This window comes from Thunnus albacares, chromosome 3, assembly GCF_914725855.1.
Source record: "Thunnus albacares chromosome 3, fThuAlb1.1, whole genome shotgun sequence".
Taxonomy (NCBI): Eukaryota; Metazoa; Chordata; class Actinopteri; order Scombriformes; family Scombridae; genus Thunnus; species Thunnus albacares.
The window spans coordinates 36,083,051-36,106,328 of NC_058108.1; the positions used below are offsets into that span (position 1 = coordinate 36,083,051).

The 23,278-nt window shown below is 37.0% G+C and overlaps 2 protein-coding genes across 3 annotated transcripts in view; one reads left to right on the top strand and one right to left on the bottom strand.

Annotated features, from left to right (window-relative positions):
- Window positions 1-1,311: 1,311 nt before the first annotated feature.
- Window positions 1,312-23,278, bottom strand: part of ppp3r1b (protein phosphatase 3 (formerly 2B), regulatory s1ubunit B, alpha isoform, b) — a 30,461-nt gene continuing 8,494 nt past the window's right edge. The window contains exons 3-6 of the mRNA XM_044343034.1: window positions 9,162-9,338; window positions 7,287-7,346; window positions 5,731-5,915; window positions 1,312-4,530 (exon numbers count right to left, since the gene is read on the bottom strand). Of these exons, the coding sequence (XP_044198969.1) occupies window positions 4,483-4,530; window positions 5,731-5,915; window positions 7,287-7,346; window positions 9,162-9,338 (470 nt within the window). The 3' untranslated portion in view covers window positions 1,312-4,482. The remainder of the gene's footprint in view (window positions 4,531-5,730; window positions 5,916-7,286; window positions 7,347-9,161; window positions 9,339-23,278) is intronic.
- LOC122974382 (E3 ubiquitin-protein ligase TRIM39-like) lies at window positions 14,035-22,147 on the top strand. 2 transcript variants are annotated; one of them, XM_044342383.1, is made up of 2 exons: window positions 14,035-14,985; window positions 20,343-22,147. In XM_044342383.1, exons 1-2 carry the CDS (start codon window positions 14,430-14,432, stop codon window positions 21,434-21,436), a joined length of 1,650 nt encoding a protein of 549 aa, XP_044198318.1. In that variant the 5' UTR covers window positions 14,035-14,429; the 3' UTR covers window positions 21,437-22,147. The 2 variants fall into 2 exon arrangements, with proteins under 2 accessions (XP_044198318.1, XP_044198329.1); XM_044342394.1 differs by lacking the exon at window positions 20,343-22,147 and having other exon boundaries at window positions 14,035-16,245.

A 23,278-nucleotide genomic window follows, 5' to 3' on the forward strand; every position in this document is an offset into this window, starting at 1 on the left:
GAACTGTTTTACACGAGGAACCACCGAAAACAACTGGTGAGTTAAAACATGATGTCACACTGACGCCTGCTGGACGGAAACAGAACTGCAGAGTGATTATTATATCTGAGGAACGGTTACTCAAGTACCGTATTTAAGTACAGTTTTGAGGTACTTGTGCTTTACTTGAGTATTTCCATGTGATGCTACTTTCTACATTTCAGAGGGAAATATTGTACTTTCTACTCCACTACATTTATTTGACAGCTTTAGTTACTTTTCAGATGAAGATTTGACACAATGGATAATATAACAAGCTTTTAAAATACAACACATTGTTAAAGATGAAACCAGTGGTTTCCAACCTTTTTGTCTTTTGACGTCTTACAAAAAGCAGTGTGTAGTCGGGGTCACATTTCACATGTCTATGAGTTGTTAACAGCTCCACCAAATAGTGATTTTTCCCTCTAAACTTCTCACATGCTTTCATTTCAATAAATGTTCAAATGATCCAATATTTCAGCAAAACCAAACCACTACTTTTACTGCAATACTTTAACTACATCAAGCTCATAATACTTATGTACTTTTACTGCAATACTTTAACTACATCAAGCTCATAATACTTATGTACTTTTACTTAAGTGGGATTTTTCATGCAGGACTTTTACTTGTCATGGAGTAATTCTACACTGCTGTATTAGTACTTTTACTGCAGTAAAGGATCTGAGTATTTCTTCCTTCTCTGTATGTAACGCTGGTGTTTGTGTTATTGGAGCCAAAAATGGAAACACTAAGAATTTTCAGCCATCAACGTTTTTCTTTCCCCTCAATCATTTGTTTGCAGAAATAATATCACAACCATGTAAGAATCAGTACATAAAACATCTATAAACTGCTGCCAAGATACGAATCCTTCAATGTTTAAAGCTCATTTAATCTTCAGCTGTAACGTTAAAGTATTTGTAGTGGAAACTTGCAAAAAACGGTGAAAATCAACCACATTTAAGTTCAAATCCTGCAACATTTAGAAACAACACTCGCTGCTTCTTTAACAACTTTCAGTTTATTTTTCATGTATGAGGTTTCAGTGATGCAGCAAAGATGGAAAACAGGAGTAAAAATAATCTAAGACTGAATCCACCGACGTCCCTTTAAAACCAACAGAGAAGATTTCAGCTCTGATCTGATATTAAACGAGCAGGAAGCTTCGACACCAACTGATTAAAACAAATATCTGTACAAACAAAGTGACGGAAAAACAAATCAAGAATTTATACCAAAACAGAGCATGTGGTGGTTGGAAAAAAACCAAAAAAAAACCCCAATAGATTATAGTTTATACATGATCCTTTTATTGGCAACATCCATGTGTTTGAAATGTTCGTGTCATATTTATCACCACTATTATTATTATTATTATCATTATTATTATTATTATTATTCATATGTAAACACAACACGGTCTCACTGAATTTCATGAAATGAGCCAAAAACTCTGAAATGCAAAATGAAAATTAAATACAGGACGAATTAATGTTCAATGTACATTCTTTTTTTTTTTTTATCATCATGAGCTACATTATCTGACAATAACACAACATTTTACACGTTCATAATGTATTAATGTGAAACCATTTCAACTAATATCTAAATAAAATCTATTGCAATTAGCTACTTTCCCATAATATAACTATTAAACATGCACTATATACTGTAGACTAAACATTTTATCTTGTTGTATATTTAAGAATACAGAATAATATATATTCAGTGTGCAAACTTAACCAGTGATACCATCACAAACTCTTGGAGAAATTATTCCCGTCATGTTTCATGCAGAGCAAAAAATTTTTTTTTTTTTTTTTTTTTTTTTGCATTTAAAAGACATTTTGCTCATTTCATAAAATTTTGTGAGACCAGGGGCCAGATGTATAAACACTACGTACATACAAAATTCATGCAAAAAAAATCACGTCCCACACATACATAAGTTTTTTTTTAATTTACAGAAACGTTTTGCACCTCAGATATACGTCAGACATAAACATGCGTTTTGGTTTTTTTTGTTTTTTTTTTAAAGTTTTATTAAGCATATTTTCTTCACTGAGTGCGTTTTTTTTGTTGTTTTTTTTAAAAGAAATTCAAGTTCTGTAAATCCCAAAGAAACCTTAACTCAAAAGATTTTTTTTATCCTGTTAAATATTCTACTTTTGGTTTTTTCAATAATTTCCCATTCATGTGCTTCTTATTTTTATGTTACGAGTGCTATAATCTGTGAACGATTACCGATCACTTTTTTCTGATATTAGTCTGATGGACGGATGAGTTTACAGCTGCATGTGTGATGAATTAAAAGAATTATTGACACTATATATATGTGCTGTAACTGGCTGCTTGCAGCTGAATTGCACCCACAGGAGCGAAGGTGTTTATTGGCCAACAGGTGATTAAAAAGGTGTGTCTGCATCTGCATTTATAGCTAACAGTGGAAATCAGGCTCCTGTTAAATGCACTCAGTTTCCCAAAAAAAAAAAAAAAAAGAGTGAGATTTATAAAACAGAACCACACATGAGATTTATAAATCTGGCCCTGGCCTTGTAAACCCGAACAGCTTTAAGATTGAAAACCTGATCTACATGCAAAGAGGAGCAGGCAGAAGAAAGAGAGGAGAGAGAGAGAGGAAGAGAGGAGAGAGAGAGAGACGCCTCCACGTCATGCAAACACATCACGAGACTTCAAGGAAAAAAGTCTTTTTGTCTTTTTGCAGCGCGCCAGTTCAAGAAAAACAACAACAACAAAAAAAAGAAAAAACAACTGTTGGGTTCCAGCAGTCGTCCTGCAAAGTCTGACAAACATTTTAAAAGTTCCTTCACCTCCTCGTCTGTGTTTAAAACTGCTGCTTCTCAAAGCAAAGCTGGAGCAAAAACAAAAAAAAAAAAAGATGTCCGAAAACAGGAGAAAAAGAGCATCTTCACTACAGAACATAAACTGTGTGTGGTTTAAAAATGGTTTACAGTCAGCCTCTGCAAATTCTGCTGTACGTACCTCTACAAAATCTTAAAACAACAGCAATTATGTACTTTTTTCTTTTTTTTTTTAATTTTTATTTTTACAGATCTATCAAAACCTAAAGCGTTTAAACCAAAGTCTCTCTTGCGCGTTTGCCTGCAGCTGCGTTCAGAAGTCCAGTCGCGACAGATCAGTGGCTCAAGCAAACCTGTAAAATACTCATTCCTGGACGTTTTAACTACTTTAAAATTTTCTTCAAATATACAGAAAAAAAAAAAACCGCCGGCGTGTTTTTCTTGGCTGAATTACAAAGCCGACAGGTCAGAATCTAAATAATTCCATAAAGCTGAGATATGAGAAAACTTTTTTCACAAGAAACAAAACAAAAAACAATTTTTCCTCTGCGAGTTAATCTACAAACGTTTGTCTGAAGCAGATTTAATAAATTTCTCTCTTACAAGCAGCAGCAGCTCGTCACTGTTGGTATGTCAGTACACAACGTTCACGTCATGATGATTTACATTTTTTTACGACTTTTAAAAAAGTGTCAACATCCGACTTTTAATCGCTTTTTTTTTTTTTTACACCGAGTATTCTTAATAAGACGACCGTGCATTAAGAAGCAAACAAACAGATGTTTCACGTCAGCCAGAGTCATGATATTCAAGGTAATTCAATTCAAATTTAACGCATAATTGCAATAAAACAACTTGTCAACTCTCAGAAAGTCATAAAATCTTTCTCCTCACATGACGTGAACGCAGCAGTAAAAACACGTAGTGCACAATCTTCCCCCCTTTTTGTTTAAAATTTACTTTAAAAATCAAGCTGTTAATTAAGTTTACATGATGCAATACTCCGGTAAAATAAATGCAATTATAAATACAGCAAAAGCGCCTCTGAAAATAAAGAGGCTTTTTCACGCAGATTTGACCTGTAATTCGACAACATATTCTTGTTGGCACATGCTCTGTAACATCACATCAAACTACACTCGTCCGCTAAAAGTTTACGTTCTTTTTTAAGATTCTTTGATTCTCAAAAACACCAAAAATAAATATAAAAAACCCACATACCTTGAAAAACCAGTAAAACATACAGTACACACACACACGCGCACGCACACACACACACACACACACACACGCACAAACAAACAAACACACACACACACACACACACACGCTCCACCTTTCCTCCACCAAACTGAAACGCTCGCTCTGCGTTAAAAAGCCGTCCGTCAGCTTTTAAAGTGCGACGCCAAGTCACTGAGAGTTCAATAATACTTGGTTAAAAGTTTGGCTTCAGGCGGGGAGGCGGGTGAGGAGGCGTGATTTTTTTGTTTTTTTTTCTTCTTCTTCTTTTTTTTTTTTTTTTGTTTTTTTTTTTGTGTTTTTTTTTCTCACTGAGCTGTTTTGCTGGACGACGTCTTCAAGCAGATCTTCAGTAAAATGGCGGAGGAGGGAAAAAAAAAAAAATAGTGCGAGGGTGTCACACGTCCACCACCATCTTTTTGTGAATGTCTAATCCACCGACGACCTGCAGGAGACGACAGGAAATGAGGTCACACATCGTTTATTCACATTTATGTCATTTAAATCTTAATGAGAGTGACGACAAGATTAAAAGCTACTAATCGATGTTTTCTAAATGTCTTAAAACAACAGTCAGGAGCCCAAATGATCATTGAAACATGTTTTTCTTGCTGTAATCATTCCTCCTGTTCATACTGACCATTAGAAGATCCCTTCATAATGACCTTACAATGGAAGTGATGGAGGACAAAATCCACAGTCCTCCTTCTGTGCAAAAATGTATTTAAAAGTTTATCTGAAGCTAATATGAAGCTTCAGCGTCCAAATGAGTCAAATCAAGTAGATATCTTTCAACGTTACAGTCTTTTTATCTTTATTTATCTCTGTTATTTGACTTTTAATCTAGTGCCACCAGACATATGTGGGAACACCCTAACCCTGACGCCCTAACCCTAAACATATGTGCATATATCGGTATCGGCAATCGGCCACAATGAGTTGGAAATATGGGCATATCGGATATCGGCAAAAAATCCAATATCATGCATCCCTACTTTTTCCTTCCGTGGTATTGACAGAGATATCAGGTATAGTTTTTACTATTAATACTAGTATTGTATCAAAGTTTAAAATTATAGTATTGTGACGACTTCAGAGAATAACGATGTCTGTTTATGACGTTGCTTCTCTTGACCTGGAACTCGCCATCTATGTTGACAAGTCCGTCACTTCCAGTTGGCTAATTTAGATATTGAGATCTGATCACTACGTGTGTGAGTCAACATAACAAGAGGGCTCATTAGTAGCAGCTGTAAATATAAAAGGCTCACGGATCGGACGTCATTATCCAGATAAAGATCACATGTTAACACCTGGTTTAAACGGAGCCTCAGTCTTGTCATCAGAACAGCTGCTCACACTCTCGTGTTTTATGCACCTGTTGCTTTTCCTACTGCAGGTGTAGACAGGAAGTAATAATAACACAATCATCAGTATGTTTCTAAGATGCATCAACATCTTCTGGTTGTGTAACAAACCCAAAGCTGCTGGTTGGACTTTAACGTCTTGTTATTCATTTGGTCTCCATCGTTGTTGCTGAGTGTTTTCCATATATTACATACATATTCAGCAGACGCTTCTCTATGAGACACATTTTTCAGTGAGGATGTGATGAACAGGTGACACTGGAGGAGCTGAAGCTTACCGCACAGAACTCCTCGAAGGATATCCTGCCGTCGCCGTCTTTGTCGGCGTTGATGATGGTTTTGTCGACGATCTGCTGCAGCTGGGTATCCTTCAGGTTGTTTCCCACCATCATCTTCAGGACCTGGAAGAGTTCCCCGTTGGATATGTAGCCGTCTTTGTCCATGTCGTAGATCCTGAAGGCAACTGAGGTCCAAAAAGAGAGCAACAAGGAGGAAGATGTGAGTGTTCGTCAGTTTTCACCAATGATAAAGTTACAAATGGCAACAAAATGAATGTTAATCTGGCAAAATATGCAGCAACGTGTGATACAACTGCGTTTCTTGTTACAGCTAATTTGCACCTGTAATCCTGACAAAACTCAGGATTTAAAAGCAGATAGAAATCAAACTACAGCCTGTAGAAACATATTTCATGAATACATGTCAGAGTCCATTTTAATCATGTTTTTGTTTTTTTTAGCGTTTTAAAGGATGAACGTGTGAATTTTCTGAAAAATCCTCATTTTGTTTCAATCTCAGCAATTAAACTTTCAAACCTAAATAATTAATTACAGCGGTTCAAACTTTTTTAAACTGTGGCACCTTCAAAGGAAATCTTTGTCATGGCACCCCGAGCCACCCGACCCCAAAATAATTTGTACAAAGAAGTTTATAGCAATTGCATGTTATATTATATTATGCCTATATTGTATTATATTGGGCTATATATCAATATTAAGTTATATAAAATTGGCTCAATCTCAGAATAAAAGCAAACAGATGCAGATTTACAGATACATAATTTTGCTAAAAAATAAGCTATCATTACAATTGAATAAATTAAATAAAAAAGGTTTTGGGCGTTTTATTGGGACACGTGTTGATGTGACGAGAGACCATCAGCAGGTCTGACTGACTTTCATGTTTATCAAATATCAGATCGTCTCGTGATCAAAGACCATCAGAGATCTTCGCCTGCTGAAGTCTGTCGATTTCTAAACGGTTGAACAGCCGCTAACAAACCTACGACCCTTAAATCTCACAGCTCTGATGTTCACTTTTTTCTGACCACTGAGATCTTGCAAACCCCCCCCCCCCCCCCCCCCCCCCCCCCCCGAGCTGGAAAGCGCGTTGTGTTACTATGACAACCGACAACAGTGAGTTGTCATGTCAGCTGTGACAACCTGCATATAGACGGAGTTTAATATGGCGGTTTTGATATTTATCGCTTGTTCATTCATTTTTTGATATGTTCGAAACATAAACTGTAATTAATGTAAATGTCGTAGATGTTTTTCAATGTGGTGAAAGGTTATTAAAAATACACAACGGATGGAACAATATGATTAATCCTCAGGTGACTCCACTGTAGGAAACACTGATCTATTGTATGTGTATTATAGTATACTGCAGAATTTATAGACATTAACAGAAGAAAACCATGTTTGTTTGTATTTCTGAAAGGTTTACATGAGCACCATGAGATGTGATTCATCTACATATTTATCTCTGAGTTTGATCATCATAACAGAAGCACCAGTGTTGGTAACTGGTGACCAGTATGATGGACACTTACAGCGTAACTTCTGCTCCTTGTCACCTTTGACGCTGAACTGGGAGACTCCTTCAATGAACTCTGTCAAAGAACAAAAAAAAAAACATCATTAACTAAAACTGCAGTTAAAATTAAATTGTTGGTACATATAAATGTAATTTTCCCAAAGATCACAGAGATGGAAAATAATATATATATATATATATATATATATATATATATATATATATATATATATATATATATATATGTATATATATATATGTGTGTGTGTGTGTGTGTATATATATATATATATATATATATATATATATATATATATATATATATATATATACACATATATATATATATATATATATATTACACATTATTGTTATGTAAGTCATTACAAGACCATCAACCATCCAAACAAAGGATGACTTTGCATCTTTGAAGGATATTTTTTCTAGGATCAGGGCACATCAAGAGAAAAACAACTGGTGCAGATGGAAAAAGAGACTGAAAGTATCATAAAAGCTTCCCAAAACCACTGAAGTCCTTAAAATGACTTCATTAGAAATAAAAAGATGTACTTTTTAGGAAATGGGTAAAAGTGCTTCTAACTTAAACAATGAAACTAATTGATTGTATTTTGTTAAAAGAAAAATTAGCACAATAAGTCTAAAAACTGCAATATGGACAACATCCAAAAACTGAACAGTGTGATGACATAATACAGATTACTCTACAAACATTATTTTGCAGCATTTTATTATAATGGAAAGCTGTGAAAAGGTTTTTTGAATTAAACTAACGAGTTGAGTTGAGAGAACTGCAACTGTGACTGATGTTCAGAGAACAAAGTTCATCTTAAAAGACAAGTTCACAGTTTTTTTTAAGTGTGTCTTTAAACAGCAGTCAGGTGTCCATATGAACAGTGAAAGAGGTTTTCCTTGCTGTAATCATTCATTCTGTTCATACTGGATGTTAAAAAGATCCTTCAAATGTGCTTTCAATGGAAGTGATGGAGGCCAAAATCCACAGTGTGTCCACACAGTCATTTAAAAGTCTCTGTGAAGCTTCTATTCAGCTTCAGCAGTCTGAGTTAGTCATATCAAGTGGATATCTGACACATTTACAGTCTTTTTAGCATCAAATTCCCTCTTTGTGTTTCCTCGGACAGTGTTTCCATGTTGAGCTGTGACTTTGATATAAACATATGTAAAATATTGACTTGGTTTGAATAGTTTGGACGGTTTAAGCTTCATATTAGCTTCAAGTAAACTTTTAAACATGTTCTCATAGAGGGGATCTTCCCGAAAGAGAAACATGTTTCACTGTTCATTTGGTCATCTGGCTTGTTTTAAGCCGTCCTTTAAAGATCTCGACAGCAAAAAGTGATGCTGTTGGTTTCCAGAGATTCGACTAAAATGTCTTTAGTATGTTGCATGTTGATCATTTCTTGCTGAAAGACTTGTTTGACACTGTGGAGCATTTATTAAATGACTGAAATTAATGTGTCAAAAACATTTCATGCACAAATTATATGTTGAGTTCATTGAGAAAAGACAAAGACAAAAGTGTTTTCCCTCAGAAGTTGGTATAAATGACGATGATCGTGCTTATTCAAATGTCATTATAATCACTGCTTCCATTTTCTTGGCATAAAATGTCAGACTGTGTGCTGCATCTTAGCATTGTTTATCTTAGCACTCCTCATGTGCAATCAGAGCAGCAATAATGAATAAATAAACAGTACAGGGACAGAAGCATGTTTTCATACAGTATTTGTAACACTAACAGGTCATTTTTAAAGACTGACGTCAACAGTAAAAACCTTCGGGTGGTTAAAACAATCCCAGTAAAAATCGATTAAGGAGGGAAAACTTGCTTTTTTTTAAATGATGTATTTACCTTTAAAGTCGACTTCCCCGTTCCCGTCGGTGTCAAATATATCGATAACTCGCTGCACGAGGGGATTCTGCTGGAGCTCTGGTAAGGACATGAACTCCTCCACGCTCAGAGACCCGGAGTTATCTAGGTCGAGTTTCTTAAATCTCTTTCCTAGCCTCTTAATCTCATCAGCATCAACTGGAATGAAACACAGAGAGAGAAAGAGAGAGAGAGAGAGAGAGAGAGAGAGAGAGAGAGAGAGAGAGACAGAGCGTTATTTACAGTCAGAGAGAGATAAACAAACGAGTTTCAGCGAAGCAGGAAGAGCTGTTTACTCGGGACAAATGTTGGTCCACCACTGACGTTGAGCCACGCTTGTTCCTGTGAAGTTCAGGCTGCACAGTAGTTAAAAAAACAACCTGCTGTCCAGCTTTATTCTACCTTCCTGCCTCTGTACCTGATCTCCGGCTACAGCTCGACCAAACGTACCTGGTTTCTTCTTGGTACTGGCCATGTCTGCTCAGAGCTGCTGGTCCTTCGCTTGCACCAGTTAGGCTGAATCTTGTGGTGCCGGACCTCCCCCGGTGCCTCGCCTCTAAGCCCTAACACCGGGTCATGTGACACCTCTTTCAACACTAATCACTCTGCTGATAACCATGAATCGACTGCAGAGAGGAGGCGGGGGGCCATATTATGTTTCCAGTATTATTATTATTATTACTGTGGGAGTCGTAGACTAAGAGGTAGCAACATATAAGACTTTTTTAACTTTAGATTGTATTATAGTTTTATCACTATGTCTTGTTTTGTCCGACCAACAGTCCAAAACCCAAAATTATATCAATGAAAAAAACATTTTTACTTCAACAATAACTTTAAATCACTTTTAACATCTCTGACAAGTGATTTACTTTCAATTAACTGATCAATTATTCGTTGCAGCTCTACTAAAAAATAATTAGCATATTCTATATTCTATATCATGGAATATTCCTCCATCTCAATTATATATATATTTAGTATTGTATTACTACTGTAGTGTATATTATATATGCTGCACATATATTTTACATTATTATGCGTATTGTATTCATTATTCACACCTATACTTGCATTATACTGTATATATACAGTATATAGTTCAAGCATCATGGCTGCTGGAGTTGCACTACAGGATTTTTGGCACAAACATTTTCACAATTCACTTATTAAATCTAAGGGATTATAATGTATAGCTTGTATTTATTTTAAGGTAATCTGTCCAATTTCTTTAACCTCTTATTTCAGTATATTCACTATATTTAAAGCTTTTTCCAACTGTCTGAATTTGCAGCAGAGTTGCTTGATGATGTTTACCTCAGACTCACAGAGGTTGAATAAAATGATCTTTCGGTTCTTCACTTTGTTTTGTGTTTGGTTAAAGTAAGTGGAAAAAGGTTTGTAGAAGTTTAAATTGTGTTTGGTAATAACCTGCTGCTGCTTAAACTTTTAAGGTAAGAAACGTGTTCGTGCAGATTCTCAGTCGTCCAGGTCATGGTGTATCTCAGCAACTAGACTTGTTGTTGTGTTCTGTTCAGTTAAGAACTCAAGTTAAAAAGTCTTTTGGATGAGAAGCGAAATATCTTCAAATATCTCAAAGCCCAGTTGCTGTTGATTCAACGCTTTAGGACAAGCTAAGGAACATCTTTTCACATATCTCCTCTTACCTGTTAGTACAGTACCACCTTTACTCCATAGTATTTCACAAAATTCCCGTAAATCAGGAGGAGGAACTAAACTCAATAACATACAGTAAGAGGAGGAGGAACGCTGTAAAGACATAACCAACAGGTTCAGTGACATACTATAGATATTATACTAAAGGTTTGTCAGAGCGACAGCAGAGCTACAGTCGAGTCTCTCCACTTCTGTCCAAATAAAAATTAAACCGAGTTCATCAAGTCTTTCTCAACAACACAGCAGAGTCTCTGCCAAACACTGGTGAGTACAACTGATCATATTTAATGTTTTGACAACCAGCTTTAATATGACACTTTAGCTCTACTCAGACAGGTGGTTCAACTCTTTTCATTTCATGCAGCTGCTTGTGAAATTGGTTACAACAGAACTACGGCTGCTTTTGCTCACTTTTCTAACTTTTAACTGAATCTCTGTGGTTTTGAGTTCAGTTTCACATTGACTTCCTTCAGTGTTTCCCATTCATTCATTCATTCATTTATTTATTTACAGTAAAACTTTGCCCGCCCCAAATTGATTTTCTGTTGAAACTGCGCACCCCGCTCTCGCCGTCTCTCGTACACTCCACAACAGACACAGACTGACTGACTGACAGACGTGACTTGTTCTCCCCCCGCTGCACACTAACACCCTCTTGAGCTTTTACCCTGCAGTCACATTATGCCATCTCCACTTAAAAACATGAACGCTTAAAGATCAATTGTGCGTCTAAATCGCTTTGTAAAGACCTGACTGTATACTTTAAAAACAAGGGACTTCATGGTGCATTCAGATGCACCTTGTAAACTCTGAAATCTCCAACACTTTGTATCACAAAGCATGTGAGACTTCATGGTGCATTCAAGTGCACCTTGTAAACTCAGAAATCACTACTTAAATTGTTGTTTAAAATGGCAAAGTTTCTTTTTTCTTTGTTGAAATACATACAGTGCATCTATCATTACTTTCTTGTTCTTTCACCACAGCATTTAATAACTAGAAATGCATTTCCTGCGGAAAATGCATGTGAATGCTGAAACTGAAAGGAATCACAAAGCATTGCTGAAAATACCAAATACTTGTTCAGGATCCCCATCTGTACAAATACAATTTGATTACCATGGCATGTTACATTTAAGAGATTTGGTAGTTAATAAGTAGTATGGTGGTGCTTTATTTATGACCACAAGGTGGGGCTATTGGTGCCATAATTCAGTATGTCGTGCAGATTCTCATGGAAAACCTGTGTACCAAGTTTCATTTCATTAAAGACAACAGAATTGCTGAAATATCATGTTATAAGGTTACTTTAGTGCCACCTCTAGGCAGAACTTTATGAAATTTTACACACTTCTGTAAGGTCACCTTGTGTACAACATCCCTAAATTTGGTCGCAATCCGATTCATTATTGAGGAGTTACCGACCATTAAGTGCATTAGGCCACGCCTTCAAAAGTTTGCTAACCAATAACAGAGAGTAAGTAGTATCTGAAAACAAGTGAATAAATTGTATTCGGGGTCCTCTAAACATGGTATGTACCAAGTTTGGTGAAGCTTGGATGAAATATGTGCCAACAGAAGCAAAACGGGCGTGGCCTATATCAATCTAATCAGCATCATCCAAGGAACATCCTGACCAAATATTTTTTTGATGGGTCTCATCATTCATGACTTATTAGCCAAAACGCAAAACATTTAATAAATGACCACATGGTGGCGCTATTGATACCATGTTTTAATATGTTAAACATTTACAGATGGGACACCTGTACATTGAAAATCTACATTATACCACTTTTAGTTTTTGAGATATTAGCTTTCAAACATTCCTCCCATAGACTTTCCATTATAAATTTTAATATTAAAAAAATTATATAAAATCACTGGAATATGTTAGAAAAATAAAAAGTAATAGCATAAGTTGAAAGCTTGCAAAAAACGTACGGAAGAATAATAATAAACTAGACTAGAAAATGCAATTTCTCTAGAAATTGCGTGTGATTGCTGAAAGCGGATTCAGATTGCATAACTGGAAGCTGAACACTATTGAAAAATCTAGATTAAAATTAGCAATGGGTGGAATTGAACCTACACCCTCATGTTTATAAGACAGACATGCTATGCATTGAGCTAACATGTCTCACAGCAATGCAAGGCCAGATTTTGGTGTTTAGTCTGTCAATTGCATGAAATTGACAAAAAAGCAGTTCTGCCCTAAGCGGGACTCGAACTCACAACCTTTGGATCTAGAGAGGAATTGACTTATGGTACATGATAGAGATGGGAAGCAACTTTGTACATTACAGAAATATTATGAGGAGCACTGCAGTGAGCAGGTATTGAACACACAACCTTGTCATCTAAGGTGAAGCTGATCAGAGAACAGTACTCTAAACCACTGAGCCAACAGACATTCACAAAAATGGGAGGAAAAAATCTCCATTTTGATGATGAAAATGTATTTGTCTCAAACTAGAGCTTGAGGCCCAGAGATTTGTACATCATTGGTGAAAGCAAGACTAGATTAACATGAGAATGAATGATATGTGCAAAAAGTGTTTGTAGGAAGGGAGAACCTGTAAGTTTAAGAAACTGCAGTGAGAGGAGACACACATCCTGCAGATTGTATTGCAGTCAATGAGAACATGACAGGGACTCTCTATCAATTAAGGTTCAGATCTCAAAAATATAAGTCCTATGTGAAATGCATTTACATTTTGAGAGAGAGGAGGCTTGTGGCAACATACTGAGGCAAGATATATGCTTGAGATTAAAATTGTGGGAGTGATAGCAGTTTAGAAAAATATTTCTGGTCTAAAAATATCTGTGCTCTCCACTGTGCCTTATCACATGACACACTGGCAAGACATGAAAAAGTCTGCAAAACCCCTGACTTTGGGCTTAAATTGCTGAAAAAGTATAAAAGATATCACTAAACAATCTGATAACTTTGAAAGTTCAAAGTTTTGTGAACATTTTACAGTTTGAATGGTGTCTGTGCGATAAGGGACTTCCGAGCAGTTGAGTGTCAAAGTGACCAAGGTTCCAACTCAGTTGGACAGTTCATCCCATAGACTGCCATTATAAATTTTAATGTTTTAAAAAATTACATATAATCGCTGAAACATGATACATTTCAGAAAAATACTAGCACACATCTGCTGAATGAGCTGCACAGATTGACAATTAAATGGTTTTTATAGCACAAAGTATGCAACAGTTGAAACGCATCAAAAAACGTACGGAAGACGGAATAAGAATAAAGAGTGAGAAGAACAAAGTGTGATTGCTGAAAGCAATCACACAAGATTTGGACAATAATATTCACATAGCAAAGCAAAACCATATTCCATTATCCAAAACCATTATCAGCAAACCCCAGCATATTCTTGTACAACGCATCTCTAGGTATCTCTGATGATTTTCCATGCAGTTATACTCATGACAACAAAATCCCATTCATCCTCCCATGCCAACACATGCTGTACTTAATGGAACAGTAAACATACATGTTTCTTTTAAACAAATCAAATAAGAAATGTTTTTCTTTTCTTTCACACTACACATGTAGATATGTCTGCTGCCAGCTGTCTGCGATCTGAAGATCAGTTTCTGTGCTCCATCTGTCTGGATGTGTTCACTGATCCAGTCACCACACCATGTGGACACAATTTCTGCAAAAACTGCATCACTGAACACTGGAATGTTAATATCCCTTGCAAGTGTCCGATGTGTAAAAAGGTTTTCTACACAAGACCTGAGCTGCACATCAACACTTTCATCTCTGAGATGGTTTCTCGGTTCAGACAGGAAGCTCAACAGAAAGCCAGCAGCAGCAGCAGCAGCTCAAAGCAACAAGCTGCCAAACCAGGAGAAGTTCCCTGTGACGTCTGTACTGGAACCAAACTGAAGGCCCTGAAGTCCTGTCTGGTGTGTCTGACCTCCTACTGTGAGACTCACCTGGAGCCTCATCTGACAGTGTCAGGTCTGAAAAGACATCAGCTGATGGACCCTGTGGAGAACCTGGAAGACAGGATGTGTATGAAGCACGATAAACCTCTGGAGCTGTTCTGTAAGACCGACCAGACATGTGTCTGCATGCTCTGCTCTGTTTTGGACCACAAGACACATGATGTTGTTCCTCTGAAAGAAGAATATGAAGGAAAGAAGGCAGAGCTGGGGAAGGCAGAGGCTGAAATTCAGCAGATGATCCAGAAGAGACGACTGAAGATTCAAGAGATCAAACACTCCATTGACTTCAGTAAGAAAGATGCAGACAGAGAGAAAGCAGAAGGTGTTCAGGTCTTCACCACTCTGAATGAGTCTCTTGAGAGAAGCCTGAATGAGCTCATTGAGACAATTGAAGAGAAGCAAAGAATGACAGAGAAACAATCTGAAGACCTCATCAAAGAGCTGGAACAGGAAATCTCTGAGCTGATGAAGAGAAGGTCTGAGGTGAAGCAGCTCTCACGCTCTGAAGACCACCTCCACCTCCTCCAAAACTTCCTGTCCCTGAAAGCTGCTCCAGCCACCAAAGACTGGACAGAGGTCAGCGTCTATCCACCATCATATGAGGGGACTGTGGTGAGAGCTGTGACTCAGCTGGAGGAAACACTCAGTAAAGAGATGAAGAAGCTGTTTGAGGTTGAGCTGAAGAGGGTCCAGCAGTATGCAGTGGATGTGACACTTGATCCTCATACAGCACATCCTAAACTCATCCTGTCTGATGATGGGAAACAGGTAAATCATGGTGATGTGAAGAAGAATCTCCCAGACAACCCAAAGAGATTTTCTCATTGTAGTTGTGTTTTAGGAAAACAGAGTTTCTCTTCAGGTAGATTTTACTTTGAGGTTCAGGTCAAAGGGAAGACTGACTGGGATTTAGGAGTGGCCAGAGAGTCCATCAACAGGAAGGGACAAATCACTCTGAGACCTCAGGATGGTTACTGGACTATACGGTTGAGAAATGGAAATGAGTACAATGCTCGTAATGACTCCCCAGTCCGTCTCTCTCTGAAGTCTCAGCCTCAGAAGGTGGGGGTGTTTGTGGATTATGAGGAGGGTCTGGTCTCCTTTTATGACGTAGATGCTGCAGCTCTTATCTACTCTTTTATTGGCTGCTCCTTCACTAAGAAACTCTACACATTCTTCAGTCCCTGTAATAATGATGGTGGTAAAAACTCTGCCCCTCTGATCATCTGTCCTGTCAATCAAACTGAGTAATCACCTGTTTTATTTTATGAGAGGATTCATTGTCTTTTACAGGAGCAAATATAGACATTCAGTATCATAAACTGTACACTTTCCTTATTAAGAATAAACAAGAACTTTATTACAAGAGTATTTTGTGTATCACATGAAAGGTGGGATCTCTATTCAAAATTAAAACTATTAAGGTGAGGTTTTGTTGCTACTCTCTGCTCTATATAATAGTAAACTGAATATTTTTGGGTGTTGGACTGTTTGTTTGTTTGAATATTGATTAGATTGATTATCATTTCAAGAAATCTGTAAATATGTGATTGTAAAACCTGTAAACTAAACTCTGTCTGTAGTTTTAATGTAAAGCTTTAAAAACATGGCCTGAGTAAGCAGTGACTTGTTGAACACCAAACACAAAAAATAAAACCTGGTTTACAGAGAAGCTGTGTTTGTGTTTCTGTTACAGTTCATTAACAATCACAAATTTTTTTGTTGCCTTTATTTAACAAACACTTAGTAGTCTACATATGCAGCTTTGTATCATCATATTTTAACAATTCCTGTCTGCATTGATTACTGTTTTTACTTAATGGACATACAATCTTTAATGGTTTGTTTTGCTTTGAATTACAATGTTCAACAGGTTTTGCATTACTTACATGTTCAATAAGGTTACTTAACATTACACCTTCAGTGCAGTTGTCAATATTTCAATTAAAAACATGCATCAGTGCTTTAAATCAACTAAAAACATGATTCCTGCATTTTTATCCTGTTTAATTACCGTTAAAATAAACTATATCGTTAATTTGCATCATTTTGATTTGGTCACTCTACACTTCTTCAGCTCTTCTGCAGAAAATGTTTCTCCATAAACACAAAGATTAAATCATTCCCATAATGCACTTGGGCAGCCCAACATGGGTCAGGCACTGTGTTTGGGAGAAACAACTGAGATAAATATGATGAAGGTCACATGACAGACAAGAGTATCTAAAACGCCAGGCTGCTCCTCCCTCCAGGTCTTCATGTCACATCTCCAATACCTTAACATAACAATCTCCTTATTTAAAACAGAAAACTATATGTTCAGTTGGGGTACAATGGAGTGAAAAGCTGTCTGTCATAGAGACCTAACAGCCTTCTGCATGTCTGACCACCTTTACATCACTTCCTGTTGCACTGCAGTAACAACAAGAAGCTTCTCTGTGGGCAACTGACTGTTTATGACACAGAACGACCACTAGATGGAGCACAACACAAAGGAACAATGAGCCCAAAGTTACTGTACTGTTGCCAAGCAGCAAACTTGTTTCTAGACAGAAGCTGATTCCTTAAAAATCCCTGAAATAAATAGCCTTCTCAGGTGAAAAGTAGAATTAACTCATATTTTTTGGTCCTTTTTTGAGAAATATAAGTGTTGAGAGTAAAATATTAGACCAAATTAACTGATGTTAACATGTATATTTGTACCACGTCTGGATTTTGTTGAAGATCATTACAGCCTGAGTGTGAAAACACTGCAACACACCTGCAACTTCTCTTTAATTAGATATAGAATTATTATTATTGTGGAGACAGTAGTATAAGAGGTAGCAACATATATATAAGTATTTTATTTCACATTGCATTATAATACCTTTATCACTATATAAAAATTAGGGCTGCAACTAATGATTACTTTCATTACCAATTAATCTGTTTATTATTTTCTTGAGTAGTTGTTTGGTCTATTAAACATCAAAAAACAATGAAAAAGGCTGATAACAATATTCTAGAGCACAAACTGCTTGTTTTGTCCGACCAACAGTTCAAAACCCCCAAAATATTCAATTTACTATAATATGAGACCAAAAAAAGCAGCAAATTCTCACATTTGAAAACCTGGAACCAGCCAACATTTTCTGTTTTTGCTTAAACAGTACAAATAGTATGATACATCGTTGCAGCTCTAATAATAATTGTATATTAATACTATATTGTTATTATAGTCTTATATAATATGCTATATCATGGTATTTTCTTCCATTTCACTATATATTTAGCATTAGCATTACTGTAGTATATATAACATGTGCTGCACATATACTTAACATCATATACTTTAAATCATTATGTATACTGTATCCATTTTTCATACCTATAAACCTACATACTACAGTATCTTTTCATTTAAACGTTTGCAAATTTCACTTATGAGGTCTATATTATAATATATATGTATTGTGTATATTTATATATGTAGATCATTTTAAGGTAATCTCTTTAATTTCTTATTTCAGTCTTATTTATTTCATTACAATAGTACTTCATCTATTTTCTTGCTTTAATTGACAATAAAGTCAAAGATCCTTACAGTCATCAAGATTTACTAAAACAGGTTGAGGATTCAAACCATCCAACTCCTGCTAACAAACACTTTTTAATTCTTTAAATGTTCCAAACCTCAGATTGACAGCAGAGCTGCTGACATGACGTTAGCTCTGTGGCTAACAGGGTTCACACTACAACTCCCAAACTCTCAAAGGACAGTGCTGGCAGTGTGAAGCATCACTCAGTACAGAGATGATAGATTCTACATTTATCCCTGTCAGGACTGTGGTGGTTCACCACAAAACAGTCTGAACAAAGACGGCACAAACTTATAGACACAGTTTGTAGATTATAGCAAAGATACAAATAAGGTCGCACATAAAGCAAAATATAGAAATTCTATATGAGGTTAAATTAAATAATCTTTCAGTTGTCGTCAACCATTTTTCATCTTCTTGAAATTGGAAAAAGTTTGTAGAAATATAAGTGAAAAGTGTGTTTGGAAATAACTAACTGTGGTTTGCAGAAAAACCTCAATTTTTCAGTGCACATAATTAAGCTGAGCAACATCATTTCACGTCTTACTCCTCCCACCTGTTACATACACTACCATCTCTGTTCCATGGTATTTCACGATAACCGTGTAAATCAAAGGGAGGAAAAAATCTCTCAGAGTTGTGGTGAGAGGAGGGGCAACAGTGGAAAGAAAAGAGAGCTCCAACGTCACCCTCAGGAAATGAAACTAGGTTTGTCAGTACAGCAGAGCTGCAGTCGAGTCTCTCCACTTCTGTCCAAATAAAAATTAAACTGAGTTCATCAAGTCTTTCTCAACAACACAGCAGAGTCTCTGCCAAACACTGGTGAGTACAACTGATCATATTTAATGTTTCAACAACCAGCTTTAACACAGCAGACAGGAAGTTCCACTCTTTTCATTTCATACTGACACTTGTGAAATTAGTGACAATATAACTAAAGATGTTTTTACACAGATTCAGTGATACAACTTTAATTGTTTTTTAAACAGTCTCTCTGTGTCAGTTCTCAGGACTTTTGTAACTTGTAACTGAATCTCTGTGGTTTGGAGTTCAGCTTCACTCCAACCTTCCTGGTCTTATTACTATTTACTGATCACTTCCTACAGACACACTGCATTCTATTTCCTGTAGCTGTTTCACATTAAAAGCTTTCTACCAACAAGCAGCAGCTCTTATTGTGAAGCAGCTGCAGGTAATAAAAGGTGTTTGTCACCAAGTTAGCAGAGCTTTGTTAGCAGTGCTATTCTTCAATAACAGTTGGTCTACACAACAAGATATGGACATATTCTGTGTTATGTTGTCAGTGGTTCATTTTAAAGATTGTATGGAAGAATAGTACAAGCAGAAACAGCCACAATGAACTGTTAGATAAAGAGCTGCAGATGACAGTCTCTTACTGTGTTTGTGTAAACCAGCTCACATACAACATTAAAGGTGAACAAGACCTTTAACCTGGCTGTGCAACACTGGAGAAAATTATTTGGGCTTGCCAGCTCGTCTTAAATGCTTAAAGTTGCTCACTGCATATTTAATTCAAAAATAACTACGAAATATCACATGGGATACTTGATGGAGCAGTAAACATACATCTTTCTTTTGAAACAAAATAAAGAATGTGTTTTTTTTTTCTTTCACACTACATATGTAGATATGTCTGCTGCCAGCTGTCTGCTATCTGAAGATCAGTTTCTGTGCTCCATCTGTCTGGATGTGTTCACTGATCCAGTCAGTACACCATGTGGACACAACTTCTGCAAAAACTGCATCAATAAATACTGGAATATTAATGTCCCTTGCAAGTGTCCCATGTGTAAAAAGGTTTTCTACACAAGACCTGAGCTTCACGTCAACACTTTCATCTCAGAGATGGTTTCTCAGTTCAGACAGGAAGCTCAACAGAAAGCCAGCAGCACCTATTCTGACCACAAGACACATGAGTTTGTTCCTCTGAAAGAAGAATATGAAGGAAAGAAGGCAGAGCTGGGGAAGACAGAGGCTGAAATTCAGCAGATGATCCAGAAGAGACGACTGAAGATTCAAGAGATCAAACACTCAGTTGACCTCAGTAAGGAAGCTACAGACAGAGAGAAAGCAGAAGGTGTTCAGGTCTTCACCGCTCTGAAGGAGTCTGTTGAGAGAAGCCTGAATGAGCTCATTGAGACGATTGAAGAGAAGCAAAGAACGACAGAGAAACAGGCTGAAGACTTCATCAAAGAGCTGGAACAGGAAATCTCTGATCTGATGAAGAGAAGGTCTGAGTTGGAAAAGCTCTCACGCTCTGAAGACCACCTCCACCTCCTCCAAAACTTTCCGTCCCTGAAAGCTGCTCCACCCACCAAAGACTGGACAGAGGTCAGCGTCCGTCCACCATCATATGAGGGGACTGTGGTGAGAGCTGTGACTCAGCTCGAGGAGACGCTCAGTAAAGAGATGAAGAAGCTGTTTGAGGCTGAGCTGAAGAGGGTCCAGCGGTATGCAGTGGATGTGACTCTTGATCCTCATACAGCACATCCTGAACTCATCCTGTCTGATGATGGGAAACAAGTAAATCATGGTGACGTGTGGAAGAATCTCCCAGACAACCCAGAGAGATTTTCTGATTGTGTTAATGTTTTAGGAAAGCAGAGTTTCTCTTCAGGTAGTTTTTACTTTGAGGTTCAGGTCAAAGGGAAGACTAAATGGGATTTAGGAGTGGCCAGAGAGTCCATCAACAGGAAGGGACAAATCACTCTGAGACCTCAGGATGGTTACTGGACTATATGTTTGAGAAATGGAAATGAGTACAAAGCTCTTGCTGGTCCTCCAGTCATTCTCTCTCTGACGTCTCAGCCTCAGAAGGTGGGGGTGTTTGTGGATTATGAGGAGGGTCTGGTCTCCTTTTATGACGTAGATGCTGCAGCTCTTATCTACTCCTTTACTGGCTGCTCCTTCACTGACAAACTCTACCCATACTTCTGTCCCTGTATTAATTATGGTGGTACAAACTCCGCCCCTCTGATCATCTGTCCTGTCAATCAAACTGAGTAGAGTAATCACATGATTTATGTCATATTTATTCACTGTCTTTGAAGAGAGCAAATATACATATTCAGTGTTGTACACTATGCACTGTACAATTTCATCTTTTCTGAGAGTATGTACTCAATTAAATATATGTAATGTATGTAATAAATGTGTTACAGTTCATTTACAATCACAAATGTTTTTGCTGCATTTATTTAACAAACACTCATTAGTCTACATATGCAGCTTGGTATCATCATATTTCATTGTCTCCTCTCTGTACTGATTACTGTTTTTACTGATAATTGATCTTTTGTTTTGCACTGAAGGAATGTGATACAACGTGCTCGACTCACAATAATAAAGTAGTGTGCTGAATCCTGTAAGTAGTGAAAATGAATAAGAAAGGCTTTAATTGCCAAATTGCAATGGCAGTGACAATTAAAAAAAGTAAACTAGGTGTGCTGTCCAAGTCTTTCTTACTCGTTTGCACTGAAGGATATCCAACTGTTATACTGTATAGCACTACTTATTGTTGCAACATGTTCAGTAAGGTTGATAAACTTTACACCTAAAGAGCAGTAGACTATTTAAAATGAAATACAACTGTGTTCTGTATCACCTAAAAACATGTTATGAATTGATTTGGTCACCCTACACTTCTTAAGCTCTCCACTACATGAACACAAGGTCTAAATCATTCCCATAATGCACTTGGGCAGCCCAACATGGGTCACATACTGTGTTTGTGAGTGTAGGAGCCATTTATGTTGATTGTTGGCATGTCATTTGTTTAGTTATAACTTGCAGTATTATTTTGGACACTGGGTGGCGGTCATTAGATGCACAGGGTTGTATATGTAGGGGCATAGGTGACAGGAAACGGGGGGCACAGGCAGGTGGAGCACATACAGTTCTTACCAGATCGGGAACAGATGCACACTACAGCTGGTAGGACAGAAACCCGGTATGTTCATGACATGTACAAAGACTTCAATAAAACAACAAACTAAACAGCAGCCAACTGTTTTTGAATCTGCATAAGATCACTCCTAACCTAACCTACCTGTGTATTAATGGCAAACTGGAAAAACAGGGAAAGAAAGGACATTGAAAAATGAAAATTGCCATTACAGTGAGAGACAACTGAAACAAATACGATGAGGGTCACATGACAGACAAGAGCAGCCTCAGCCCTTAACACAGGGCTTTTCAAACTTATATTTGTTCACATTTTGGCAAATTGGTACCACTGAACATATGCTGAATTAGCCATTATCAGTTCCTGATTGCAATATACTCATGGATGTACAAACAACTATCAGTGGACAACTTCACTGGTGATTTAGGCCTCATCGTTTTCGCAGTAAAAAAAAATTTTGTATTTTCACTCCTTGCTAATTTATTTCCCCTCCCACGGCGGAAAAACAGTTACATGAGCCTTGAGAAACTCCAGCAGGTTAAACTGAGCTGAGACACAAACACTTTTAGCACCGACTGACTAAAAACACGCTATAAATGGACCTATGATGCAACACCCTGTGTAGGACCTGGTGTTGCACTGATACTCTGCATTCAAAAAGAATCTAATGTTGTAAACACATAATATCGACAACCCCCACTTTTCAAACATAACACATCCATAATAGATCATTGTCTTATATTTAGGTCGATTATCAGCTATTCTGTTGATTATTTACTCAATGAATCAATTACTTGTTTGGACTATAAAATGCCAGAAAATTGGCGATCGAGCCCAAAATACAACGTCAAATGTCTTGTTTTGTCCCAACTAACAGTCCACAACTCAAAGATATTCAGTTTATTGTCATCAAATACTAAAGAAACCTGAAAATATTCACATTT